The 12,840-nt window shown below is 43.4% G+C and overlaps 1 protein-coding gene across 3 annotated transcripts in view; it reads left to right on the top strand.

Annotated features, from left to right (window-relative positions):
* SH3BGR (SH3 domain binding glutamate rich protein) overlaps positions 1-12,083 on the top strand; it is a 49,039-nt gene extending 36,956 nt beyond the window's left edge. For 2 of the 3 annotated variants that reach the window (XM_019716697.3, XM_088794585.1), the window contains exons 6-8: positions 6,047-6,076; positions 8,900-9,020; positions 11,635-12,083. In XM_019716697.3, the coding sequence (XP_019572256.3) occupies positions 6,047-6,076; positions 8,900-8,986 (117 nt within the window). In that variant the 3' untranslated portion in view covers positions 8,987-9,020; positions 11,635-12,083. Of the gene's footprint in view, positions 1-6,046; positions 6,077-6,164; positions 6,237-8,899; positions 9,021-11,634 lie in introns of those variants that run through there. The other variant, XM_088794584.1, reaches the window with a different exon arrangement.
* The last annotated feature ends 757 nt before the right edge of the window (positions 12,084-12,840 follow it).

The raw sequence follows: 12,840 nt of genomic DNA, 5'->3' as shown, positions 1-12,840 counted from the left end.
TTTCATGGCAGCCTGTAATAATTCAGAAATAATAAATTTTAAATGAAATACAGTGACAGTTTCATTACCTTGTAATTTAAAAGTCTATGTTTTTATAATTTGAACTTGGCGTAAATTACCTAATGCTCTCATAGTATTATTGATTTATACGTGAAGATTTAGTTTGCTTCTTTTAAGACAGCGTGACAAAACATTATACGCCATCCCTTTTTCTCATGAGACCGAGAGGAAGGTAGCGTTTGTTTTTTTTTTGTCTTTTTTTTTGCAATCTGACCCCGCCTCCGACAGTCAGGGTGATGTCTGCTTCAGCCTCTCAGCCACTGGGCCAGGTTAGTTCAATGACCTGATAAGCCATGCAGCCTGGGGGCTCTCTCTGTGACTTTTTAAAAATTGTGAGTCCTTTCCGAAGTAAATTATATGTGAATTCTGATAGACACTTAAAGAATCATGTTTGTTATTTAGCATGGGCGGTGTTGAAAAAAATGACAAAGTAACAGGCATTTTTATTTTAGATGAAAATATTATTATTACATTATCACACTGACTTTTCAACTCTAACAATGTTTATTCTACATAAAGACAGATTTTGACTTTTCCTCATTTTATAACTGATACATGCTCTTTGACTGACATTAATTCAGTTCAATAAAAACCCCATGATTTGTCAATCAGCAGCATAAAAATGACATGAAAACATGCTTAGCTTTGGGATTAAACATATAGGGCAATTCATTGAAATTTAAAAAGGAGACGAAAACTATATGATATTTAGAAGTTGCATTTCGTGCTTAAAGAACCTCCTGGTTCTGGGGTTTGTGTGTAGAGGTTAAGCTAGGAAGGCCATGGGCTGTGTCATCACAGCTTTCCCCACGCTGCACCGAGGCTCAGCTAGACTTATGTGTAATGAACAGGCCGATTAGACTTTACTGTGTTTTCCCTTTCTAACATTGATTTTCAAGGTACCAGAAACATCCGGCTGGGTTTTTCTCGATATTCCAACCCAGATCAATCCAAGTCTTTTAGATAAAAACTCTGACTGTTGAAAACCGTTTTGAGATCTCATGGATTCTTACGTTTCGCTCCTCCTAGCCCATTGTCGTGAAACAGCTGTGCTCCCGGGCTTCCTTCTTCAGCCACCACTCCCTGAGGGACACAAAGAACATAGTTCAATGGTCTGGGTTTGGTACCTAAGACTTGTGTGCAAGGAATGTCAGCTTCCTTTATTTGCCCAGACGTCATTCTATCTGCTTCACGCCTACCCCTCACGGCTGCTGCGAAATTCAGTCTGGGCGAAGTGTTTCAGAGACTCTCTCCTCCCGAGGGCCTTAGGGCCCTTCTGGAGTCTTCGCGGGTGTCTGGAAGGGAGAGAGGGCTCTGGTTCTTTGTCCACGGTGGTCACGTTGTGGTGTGTCTTTCCTGCTTCCTGTTGCAGCTGTTGAGCCATGGTCCCTTGGCGTGGGTCAGGCCCGCTGTCCTGGCTGGGCTCGGGCATACCTGTCACAGCCACCAGCTCTCTGACCATAGATGGCTGCTGTCCTGTGCAGAGTGCCCCGGTGCCCCCTGAATGCCCCAGTAATCCCTGGCTCAGCTTCTGTGTGCAGGCAGGACCTGGGTAGCAGCACTCCTGGAAAACCCACCTCCTCTCTTCACTCTGGCTACTTCCATCTCCCAAACTCTAAGCCCTAAGCTCCAAGCCCTTTTTTTCAGGGACCGTCAAGCTTCCTCACCTCTGTTAGCCCAGGGTTTTGAAAAGCAAGGCCTATAGTTTCTTCTCTAGGGACAGAGAAGCAGAACGCAGCTGTGGCTATCTTCTTGGAGTGTGGGAGGGACAGTAAGTCTAATCCCTGCCCCCCCAATTTTGTGTAGTAGGGAGAACAAAACAAGAACACATAGCCTGATACTCAGCCACACTGTGTATGACAAGGAATACAGATGTATTTAATCTATTATCCTAAAAGAATTATGGACTCACCTTGACATAGCACACAGTCCTCTAGGCCTTTCGTCTGGCTTCCCCCAATGGTGACGTCATAGATGGCCGCAGTGTAGTATCGAAACCAGGGACATGACATTGGGGCATCTCTGTTATGTACAGTACAGACCTGATTCAGTGTTCACTATTCTTTTGAACCTTTTATTTGTGTGTTGAAAACCATTTATGTGTTCGAAATCATCCATTTGTGTGTTAGGGACCATTTCAAGGGTGCAGTGGTAACCACTCCCTCAGCTGCTGGCGGTGCTAAGCCACGTGATAAACCAGCTAAGTGAGGCTTGTTCATCTGCTCTCAACTGTTGCACGTGTTTGCTCAGTACACATTTGTGCACACTCAAATGGTGCCATTTTCACGGGGAGGGATATTTATTGAAGAATATTATATTGATTAAAAAAGTCAGAAATGGAGTCAGAGAGCATTATCTCCTCTAATGAGCTGGACCTCCCCTGACCACTTCCCCAGGCTCCGGGGTTCTTAAATGCAGGAGGCCAGGATGTATACCACCTACTTGCTGACAGGTTTGGGCAGCGTTTGGGAGGCAGGATGGGGAACACTGAGCAGACCATTAACTCGGGCCTCAGAAGAGCTAACCTGTAGCTTCAGATCCCGACAGAGAGGACTCCATGGCCTGCTCACTCCCTGATGACCCGGGGTGGGTGAAGGGCTAAAGAGACCTGGGGGAGGCTGGCAAAGGGTATCTGAGGAGTAAAGGGTGAAAGCAGAGGTCCCCTCAGCTTCTGGGCGCACTCTAAGAAGGAACTGTAGTCTGGGGACATCGCGAGAACTTTATGAAACCCTAAAAATGTTGCCGCTTTTTCATGTTTGTGTTTGGTTTTCTGTGAAGTAAAATGACTTTTGCTTGTGTTCTCTGCCAACTCATATCCTCTTCAGAATCGTTTACGACATTGGCTTGACCACCTATGTAATAATGGTCTGGCAATCACCCCACTCAGTTTCCTCTGGAACTGGTGTGGAAGGAAGTTGCTTTCTCAAGAGGCAGATGTGGGTTCAGGTCCCCGAGAGGGGCCTGAGCCTAAGGCTGGCCCTGTGGTGGCTGCAGATCAAGGGGACGGCCCTTGCCCCTGCTCTCCAGAGCTCTGAGGCCAGCTGCCCCCCTCCCCCGCCAGGTCACTCCTGGCTGGCCCTCGGCTTTCTCCCACTTCAGCCACCTGTCCTAAGCAGCCACTGCCTGACACTCAGCGCAGCTGACACCTGTCCTTACCCCTGGCCATGTGCCACATCAGCAGCCTGCCTCCCTGGCTAGGTTCCCAGCAGAGTAGCTGCTGGTGAGGGCTTTGCGACTTCCCAGTTCAGAGGAGTCCCCAGCGAGCTTTCTTAGAAGAACAAGATGAAATAATTTTTTTTTAAAGCTAAAATAATTTTAAGCTGTAGCCTTGTCAAGGGAATGGTCGTGCCCTGTCTTAAGATTCTGCAAGAGCTTGGCTTAATTGACCATGTGATTATATTTATCTTAAAAAAAACCCCTTTTTGTTGATAAAATTATCTGCCAACCATAAAAGTCAATTCAAGCATCGTATGTAGAGAAGGACCTGGCAAATCCTGATACCTTGTAATTCTGTGAGCTGAGGATGGACATTTAAGTTTTTATTTAATTAATGTCTCTCAGCTCCTTCCAAGAGGGATTTGGGGCAGGAATGGCACACATAAACACATTTATCAAACGTTTTATCGACAGATCGAGTGCTGCCACCTGCCCGGCAGAATTCCAGGGACCGGGGCTGGAGCCCGTGGATGACAAAGGCCACCACCACAGAGCTCATGTTTTGGTAGCGCTAGTGATGATAATATCTAAGGCTCTTCGAAGCTTTCTTGACCTTTTGAGGCTAAGTGTCTGTAAATTCTCTGAGCATTCACTTTCTCTGTTTAACATATCTTTCAAGAAATTAAGGTCAATTTAGATATCGATAAAGAACCCTAAGACCGCCTGCTGCCCTCCAGACCAGCTCTAAGGAGAACTCATTTAATTGTATGTATCTTCTTAGTTCACCTGTTTCAGCTGAATATAGTTCACACAAATAACCGGATTTAGAAAAATGTAAAACTTACATAGTTGATAATTCTATGTTACATATTGTGAATTTTAATTTGATCTGATGTGGTTAAGAAGAAAATTGATGTTCTTTGAGTTCTAAAGAGTTAATAACCAACTTTATACATTCATTTACCCAGTCACTTAACACATTTATTGAGCTCGCCTTGTGATTCCAGACAGTGGCTGGGTCCTGGAGCTCCCAAAATGAATCAGATACAGTCGTGCCCCAAGGAGTACACAGACTAGTCAGGGAGACAGATAAGTAAATGACGACTCTGGGAGCAGATATAGGGGCACCGTAAGTCAGGTTTATGGGTCAGGAACATCTTCTTTGAAAATATTTTAAGCAGTGTCCTGGGAGGTGTGGCCAATGTGAGAAAATTGCATGCAGTCCGTGTGGCTGAAATAAAGAGGGTGAGGGACGAGGCCAGAGGGGCGAGCAGGGGGCTGCGTGGTGAGGACCTTTTAGCCATTCTAAGGATGGACTCATCTTGAGAAGATGGAAGTCTTTCAGCACAAGGGCAGCAGGTCACGCTTGTCTTTTAGAAAAGAATCTCTGGCTACAACGTGGAGAACAGGGTGGTGATAAGGAAGACTAGAGGTGGTATAACCCTGGGGAGGGAAGAGAGCAGTCGTGGCAGAGGAGGGGCAAGTCCTGGGCACAATTAAGCCACATTAAGGAGGCAGAGTCAACACATCGCTGAGGAACCAGCATGAATTTTGCAATAAGTGCAGGACTCTCTTTCCCTGGACGTTATTTTAGCGCTAAAACTTGGTGTGTCGCCCGTGGTATTTAACGTCAGGATTCGTTTGGAGGTTCCCAGTGCTGGGAGAACCTCTTGGGCTGACTCAGCCGTGGCCAGCTGGAGTAGGCTTCCATGTTCTGTATTTTCCATGCCAGTCTCAGAAATCTGAGAATATCGTCCCGTAACAGGCCAAGAACATAAGACTGGGCTAGGGAGCATGGCCGTGTGGTGGGGCCTCCACGACCTGCCTTCCGTTACTGGTCCGTTGCCTACAGCGTGTAGCTTCGGATCAGACGCCTTGAAGTGAGTCCCGACGGTGTTGCTTACTTGCTCTGTGACCTTTGGCCAATTACTTAAACCTGTGGCCTGGTGTCCTCATCTGTCCAAAGAAGGGGGTGGGTGAGAGGATACACACGACTGCAGGATGGCTTTCGCCTCCCCCAGGAGCTCACTGCCCGCATCGTAAGGCATTAGGGAGCTGTAGGGATCCCTACACGTGGAGGCACACGTGTTCACTCACCTAAAGCTACTGTAGTGCTCTGGCCCCAGAGAGGTTTGTCATGGGGCCATTTTGGGAAGGGACGGGAAGGTTCTTATTTCCTTGCATTTTTAATAGACATGTCTTGGTTCTGCTACTTTGACCAGAAGGAAATGGAAATTCCAGTGGGTTGGCAGAGTGGAAATCTTTTTGAGACTGTGATGGCCTCACCCTCTCTTGCTTTGCAAGTTTCTCTCTTTACCGAGAAATACTGCATGTTGTCATTTTGTTCTGATGAAGGAAAAGTTTTTCATCTACTTTTATTAATTGGTTCAAAGCTGAAGTGAAGGCTTACTTACAAGGACATAAAGGCGGGAAGGACATAGTTTTGTTCAAAATTTCTAATTGGTTTCATACTTGTATATGGTCTGAATTTTACTAGCTAGCTTTATAGATCTACAACATATGCTGGACAAAGAGATAGAATTACACATATAATTAAATAAGCAGTATCACTAATTAATATTTTCTCACATATATGAGTGATGGAAAAATGTCTTAATCTTATAATACTCCAGGGGCTTGAAATATAATGTGTGAAATAAGTAGGCATTGCTCAGTTATTGTATCTTTACTATTTATGTATTTTATTGATAAATTAATGTATTTCATTTTGATGAACATGTATTTTATTATAGTTTGCTTAAAGTTTAGATTCAACTTCAAACTTATGCAAATTTATATTTTTTCTTTAATTTCTGTTTATGGACATTAGGAAGAAGAAGGAGAAACCACAACGGAAGAGGTAAGTAGCATACTTAATAGTGTGCTTAATAAAAACATATTTTAGGTGAGAAAATTGCAGCTTTGGCCATGTTCTCCTTGTTCTTCAGGATGTAAAGAAGCTGATACAACCCACACTCCCAGAAAATCCTCCTTTAACCTGCTGAGAAGGGAAATCAAATAAGTTGGAGATAAATTTCTGAAAGGGAGGTGGACAGAGAAGCAGGGCTTGGCTCTGGCCCTTTTCCTGGGCCTCCCGTGGTAAGGGTGTGTCCAGGCACATCAGGCCGGCTGGGCCAGGTCGTCAGGTGGAGGTCTGCTCTCCATTCTTCCTTTCCACCCCACCGAATGGTGCACAGTTTGTGCAGCTTGCACGGTGCTCAGTGCTGTTGTTTAGGTCGCTTCCTATTCAGCTCTTTGGCGAGGGAGGGAGTCGCTCCCTGTGGTTAGGGGAACACCAATACCTCGCACCTGACACTGGCCAGATGAGATTGTCAGTGGTTTATGAGTCACATACACTCAGAGCCGGGGGGTAGGAGGTGGGGCTCCACACAGTGAAGGGCCATGTGGGGGTAGCAGTAGGTAACAGAGTGAATAATCAGGGGTATGGGAGGCAGGCTTTGTCGTATCCAGAGAGAGGATTCAGTGTCCCTTGGTTCCCGCAAAGGACGCGATTGGCTGTTTGAACGTTTCCAGGGGCTAAACAGGCACCATGCCGGATTCCTTGGTAAAGAGGGTTGCTTGGCTAGGAGACCTGTGCAGGAGCAGAGAGGGAGGGGAACCAGTGGGTAGGCCCTGTCAGGTCTTCCCGATTTTACCAGATATCAAGGTAGACCATAATTTTGAGTCTCAACTTTAGGTCCTGTACCCCAGGTGTGGATCTTAGACACTGTGAATCTTAAACTTGCAGCTTGTCATTAAGTGTCTGGAAACTGTGTGACATTAGGAAACCACATGGTTCCAGAATTTCTGGTGGGGATTTATCCAGGGAGAACATTATTGATTTGGGAGGAATTTCTTTCTTTAAATAAAGGTACAATGATTAGAATTACCTGTTGTCTTTCTAACATGAACATACTCATTTGTCCGCCTAGAAATTCCAGTTTTGGTTTCTTGAAAATAGAACAGAAATTTAAAGACACTTGCTAATCAATCTAGCCCAATACATGTCACCAAATCTCTCTGGATTTTGAGTCCTCCCTGCTACCCCCCGTCTTTTGACATATCATTTGATAACATGTATTGGGTCTTTCCAAAGCATTCATTAAGTTTACATATGAAAACCCATTCTTTTCATGTGTTTCATGGATTTCCATGATGTTTATTAAGTTATGCAATGACAATAGAACTCTAGCTTACATACCAAGTGTGGGAACAAATATAACCCATCCTGGTAAATGCAGACTTCGGCGGGGGGTTGTGAGTACTCACTGTGCTCTGGTTATCAGTGAGCTAACCAGTGATTTAAGAGAGCACATAGAGACTGCAGCAGACGTTCTCAAAGTGGGGTTCCAGGAGCAGCGCAGCCTCACTGGGGAAAGCACATTTTCAGGCCTTGCCCCAGACCCAATGCATTGGGAACTCCAAGGTGGAGCCCACAGACTGTGTTATAACAAGCCTTTCGGTGATTCTGACTCCCCATCTCATCTGAGAACCATGGGAGTGTCACCAAGTGGAGGTCAAGTCCAAGAACTCCTACTGTTTGCATGCTCATAATAAAAAGTGCATCTAATTCTGAAGACAATGTTGATTTTATATTAGGAACTTGCGTTTGGTTAAAAAAAACCCAAACGCTTACTTACCTTTTGGTGATTGAAATGAGTAATGGGAACTCAGTAGGGAGAAAGAGAAGGTGTCAAAACTGAGGGAGCTGGTATTGTAAGTTTGCACAAATGAACCCTTTCCTTTTCCATTCTTTTCCTGAGGGAAGACTATACGCTTAAGAGAAATCATGAACCTTATTAGAATTAATGTACAGCTCTGCAGCGCCACTTTAAATTGCAGGGTCTGTGTTTAGAAGGATGATGTCTTTGTGTGTGTGTGTGTGTTGCATGTCTGTGGTGTGTATTGTGTGTTGTGTGTGTTGTATATGTGTTGTGTGTGGTGTGTGTGTTGTGTACGAGGTCAGACAATTAAGTGTGCGAACTCATTGCAATAATATTGCTAACCTTTTTTGATATCAGAGGGATTATTCATTATGAATGTGTACCAACTGGACAAACAGTTAACCAACTTTACTATTTGGAAGTGCTGAAAAGCCTGCATGGACAAGTTAGATGAAAATGACCTGAACTTTTCACCAACAATTCATGGCTGTTGCATCACGACAACGCTCCAGCTCACACGGCACTGTCTGTGAGGGAGTTTTGAGCCAGTAAACAAATAACTGTATTGGAACACCCTCCCTACTCACCTGATCTGGCCCCCAGTGACTTCTTTCTTTACCTGAAGATAAAGGAAACATTGAAAGGAAGTCATTTTGATGGCATTCAGGACATCAAGGGGTAATACAATGACAACTCTGATGGCCATTCCAGAAAAAGAGTTCCAAAATTGCTTTGAAGGGTGGACTAGGTGCTGGTGTCTGTGCATAGCTTCCCAAGGGGAGTACTTCGAAGGTGACCGTAGTGATATTCAGCAATGAGGTGTGTAGCACTTGTTCTAGGATGAGTTCGCGAACTTAATTGTCCCACCTCGCATGTGTGTGTGGTGTGTGTGGTGTGTATGTGTGTGTTGGGTAGAGGAGGGGGGGGCCCTCAATTCTAGTCCAAGATGTTACATTCTTGTCTTCACTGTATCTCTTGACTCTGGCACTTCTCAATAATTTAATTTTTGTTAAAATCAGACGGAATACATAACCAAGGGAGAAGCAGAGGAAGAAGAAGCTGAAAAAGGGGAAGAGGAAGCACCAGGAGAAGAAGATGATTCTTAGGCCTTTTCATGCTTTATTTCTTCACCTTTGTCAGGTAGCCACACTGGGGTTGAAAACTTGTTTATCACTGTCTGCTCTGAATACTGCATTTCACTTGGTGCTCGGAGAAGTGGATTCCAGTTCCAGTCTCTCTGTCTCTCTTCCCAAGGCCTGGGGCTGCCCCTTTCAGGAGCCACAAGGCTGGTGATCTCTACTGGACCCATTGCCTAGGCACTAGGGCATGGGAGCCTATGGTTGATGTGAATTCTAGGAAAAGGGTAACTGTGAGGAAGAGTTTGTTTTGTATGTATTTTCTCCTTGTCCTCTTTGTGGCCATTATTTACGTGAAAGCACAGTCAGGGTTCTGTCGTCAGCATTCTATTACATTCACTCCTCTGGTGACCAGTAGACTTACGTATTTGTAGGAGAATGACCATTGATGTCCATAATGATGGCAGCACATTATAACCGTAAAACACCATAAAGCCAGCTGTTGTTCGTGAAAGACAACTATGGCTGCTAGAGATTTAGTGATAAGAACTTGATACTACATTTTCATTTATTAAATATTAACCAGAACACTCTTGTAGAAACACTGTGGTTATGGTGTTTCACCAAGTATACTTGCTGCTGTGTAGTTTTAAACATCTGCTGCTGATGAAAAATAATTACGTTATTCTTAACAGTTTGGTGAGTGCCACATAAATACATTAATAAGGTACTGGTAGCATCACGTGACAGTGGGTATTGGGGACATGGGGGAAACGCTCAAATGTTGTGGGCCATGTAGATAAGATGGTGTGTGTAAAAACATCTAAAACTCGTTAAGTGCTGCAAAAATATCTGCTTTTACAAGGTATGTAGCAAAAACGTATGTAAATGTACTATTAATATTATTTGACCTTACAACCAAATTTGAGACAGCAGTTTATTCTCTAGGGCAGTGAGGCTTATAGCTTGCTCTGGTGCTATAACGTTTATTTTTTAAAAATTTAAATTAAAATTAAGAAAAATTTTTTAGTCTCCTTACTGTCCTCCACTGACGCATGTAAGACAGATTTTGGGGCTGTTGATATCAGGGGTGCTGGGGAAGAAGGAGAGAATGAGGGAGTAAGTACCCAGGCACACAGTAGGTCTTCAGTAAGGCTTTGTGTTAGAGCTCAGAGTCCGTCTAGTGAAAGGTGGATGTGGTTCAGTTGGGGAAGGAAAAAGAAATCTCCAGTGCTTTGTAAATATCAGCTAAGAAATGGCAGCATTTTTTGTACCAAAGGCCAATTTGAATAGTATGAACCTCTCCTCTTAACATACTCATGCTTAGACATAAAAAGCTAATATAAAATCTTAGAGCTCAATACATTTTTAGGAAATTTTAGTGCTGGTGAGAGTAGCCATCACAATTTATTATTGGACCATGAAAGTTTCATCACTCATTTATTTAAATTACATAGTGAATCTAGCCTATCATTTTATGTTTTCCCAGGTAGTTTCTTTCATGTTCTGGACACATAGATTTCGACTTTAAGACCTAATGTTATCATTTGGGATGTGATCCTTTTTATTTTATTTGGTTTTTCACTTTCTTCTGTTGTTACTATTGAGAAGTTTGTTGTAAGTCTTATTACTGTCCCTTATCCTATTTCTAAAGAATGGGTTGGGACCCATTTTTGAAAAAAAGAAAATCAGCAAGTTCACGTTTAGAACTCCTATCTGAAGAAGGGTTGGAAAGGAAAATACGCTGATATTTATCCTTATACCAAAAGAAAAAAACACAAATACCCACAGTAAAAGATTCATATGTACTGTTTAAATCCATTTCCATTTACTGTGATTGTAAAGTTCTTTAAGAATTATGCAATTTTAATGTGGTAATTATAAAAAAATTGCATGTGAAGTGCTGTGGCTGACAGACAATCCTTCATGTAGCCAGATGGCTTTATAGGCTGACTCAAAAAACAAAAAAAGGCCACTACAGCTGGGGCCAGCACATTACGCCAGTATTTCTGATGACTTCTAGTTTGGAATCCAGTTCATAGTAGTCTGTTGTGAGGTCAGAATGCTGGAAGGAGCTAGTCAGACAGCTCCCTCAATCCCACTCTGGGGGAGATTCATTATCATTTAAGATGCAACCTGGCAAGGCAGTCAGACATCCTGTCTCATAGCTCATGGATAGTCCAGACGTTTTATTTGAAAAGATGGTTTTAGGGAGAACCTAAAGAATGGAGCTATGAAAGAATGCTTATTTCCTGTGTTTGAAATCGATGCTCATTTGATGGCTCAGGAGAAATAACACACAGCATGAGACTGAATTCTACCTCCGGAAAGGCCGCTACAATACTGTGCTTTAGGCTAGCCATGGAACATTGAAGTGGGCCCCTCCAGACCTGGGCTGTAAATCCAGCCTCTCCATTCTCCATGAAAATGCAGAGGGGGAACTCTAATTACAGATGTTGACTTCCTTGTGGTGTTCAATACGTGCTAATACAGAGAAAGATACAAACCTGGTCTGGTTTTCCAAGAGAAAAATTCAATTTCCTTTCCTTGCACTTGGGAACTAATGAATAGTGGTGTATGAAATAAAAGGCAATAACTTCCCTTTATTGCACGATAAATAATGATTGTGGTAAACATCCTCTGTCTCTCTTCTCCCTAATATTTTCCCTTTCTTTTAGAAAACCCAAGCCATGAAGCAACATTGCAACTTTCTCCGTACAAACCAAACTCAACCAAATGCTTTGGCCTGAAGCTAGCCCACCTCTCAGTACATCCGGGGCTCACCGAGGAATTTACTAGCTGCTATGGTTAGATGTACGTGGAGCTATCTACTGAGTCATAGCAACGTTCAATTAAATGTGAAGACAACACACGTATACCTTCATGGGCCTGACATTTTTGGCCTTTGCTTAATTTTTTCCTTTTCTTTTTGCTTTGCATGAATAGATCTTACTAATACCCTGAAAAAAAAAATGATTTCAAAATATAGAACTTCTCTTTGTGCAATGACTAAAGTATTTCTTAGTATGTGCCTTATGCTACTTGTCTCAGAACTAGCTTAGAAAACGAAGAGCTTTCCAGAGAACAAGCATACAAATAAAGATTAATAGCAATTGTCTTGTCCCAAGGAGCGTCAGTGTCTTTACTTTTGGTTTCTACTTGTGTATGCCAGAACTCAGCCTGTCTGTTGCCACTTCCGAATCCTCAGCAGAACTTTCCTGTTTGCTTTGGGATGGGTGTGTTTTGTTGTACTGATTATTTGGTCTGTGTATTCAGATGACGCTGATTGTCTTGTTATGTCGTGTTTTGTGTCATACATACTGCTGTGTGATCCTCTTTGAAGCCTTATCTAAATGTAATGTTGTCATCCACATGTATATGGGCAATATTAAGGACAAATACATTTGCAACCCAACGACGTTTGCCCGCTTCTGCGAAGAAAAGAGTGGCTGCTGCTTTTTCTCCTGCCGTTAGTTGATTTGCAGCCTTGGCTGCCATGTGCTCTGTGATTTTGCCTCCTGATTCCAGAGTGTCTGTTTCCCATGATCTGGTCCAGCTCTGACCCATGTTCACCAGGTAGGTTTGATGGTGTTTCTCCCAGATATTTTTTCTTTCTGGGAAGATTGTGCTGGCATCCCTCTCCTGTCGGTGAATGTGCTATTTGTATTTTTCTTGCCCCAAGTGCTGCTTCTGTACTCCTCGCTGGTTTCTGAGTTAGGGACAATGGTGGCAGTTCGACTGGGAGTGGCCATAAACCTTTCCTCCTCTAGAGTCTGCTCATAGGTGTTACAGCTAAGCCCGTTTGTCATTTGGGAATGTTTTTTTCTATGGTGGCAGAAGTTGTGTGGATCACAGGAACTCCAGAAAACAGCTCTTTTCTGGCT

The sequence above is a fragment of the Rhinolophus sinicus genome, chromosome 17, assembly GCF_057876585.1.
Source record: "Rhinolophus sinicus isolate RSI-liver-muscle chromosome 17, RSI-T2T, whole genome shotgun sequence".
NCBI lineage: Eukaryota > Metazoa > Chordata > Mammalia > Chiroptera > Rhinolophidae > Rhinolophus > Rhinolophus sinicus.
This window is presented reverse-complemented; position numbering and strand designations above follow the sequence as displayed.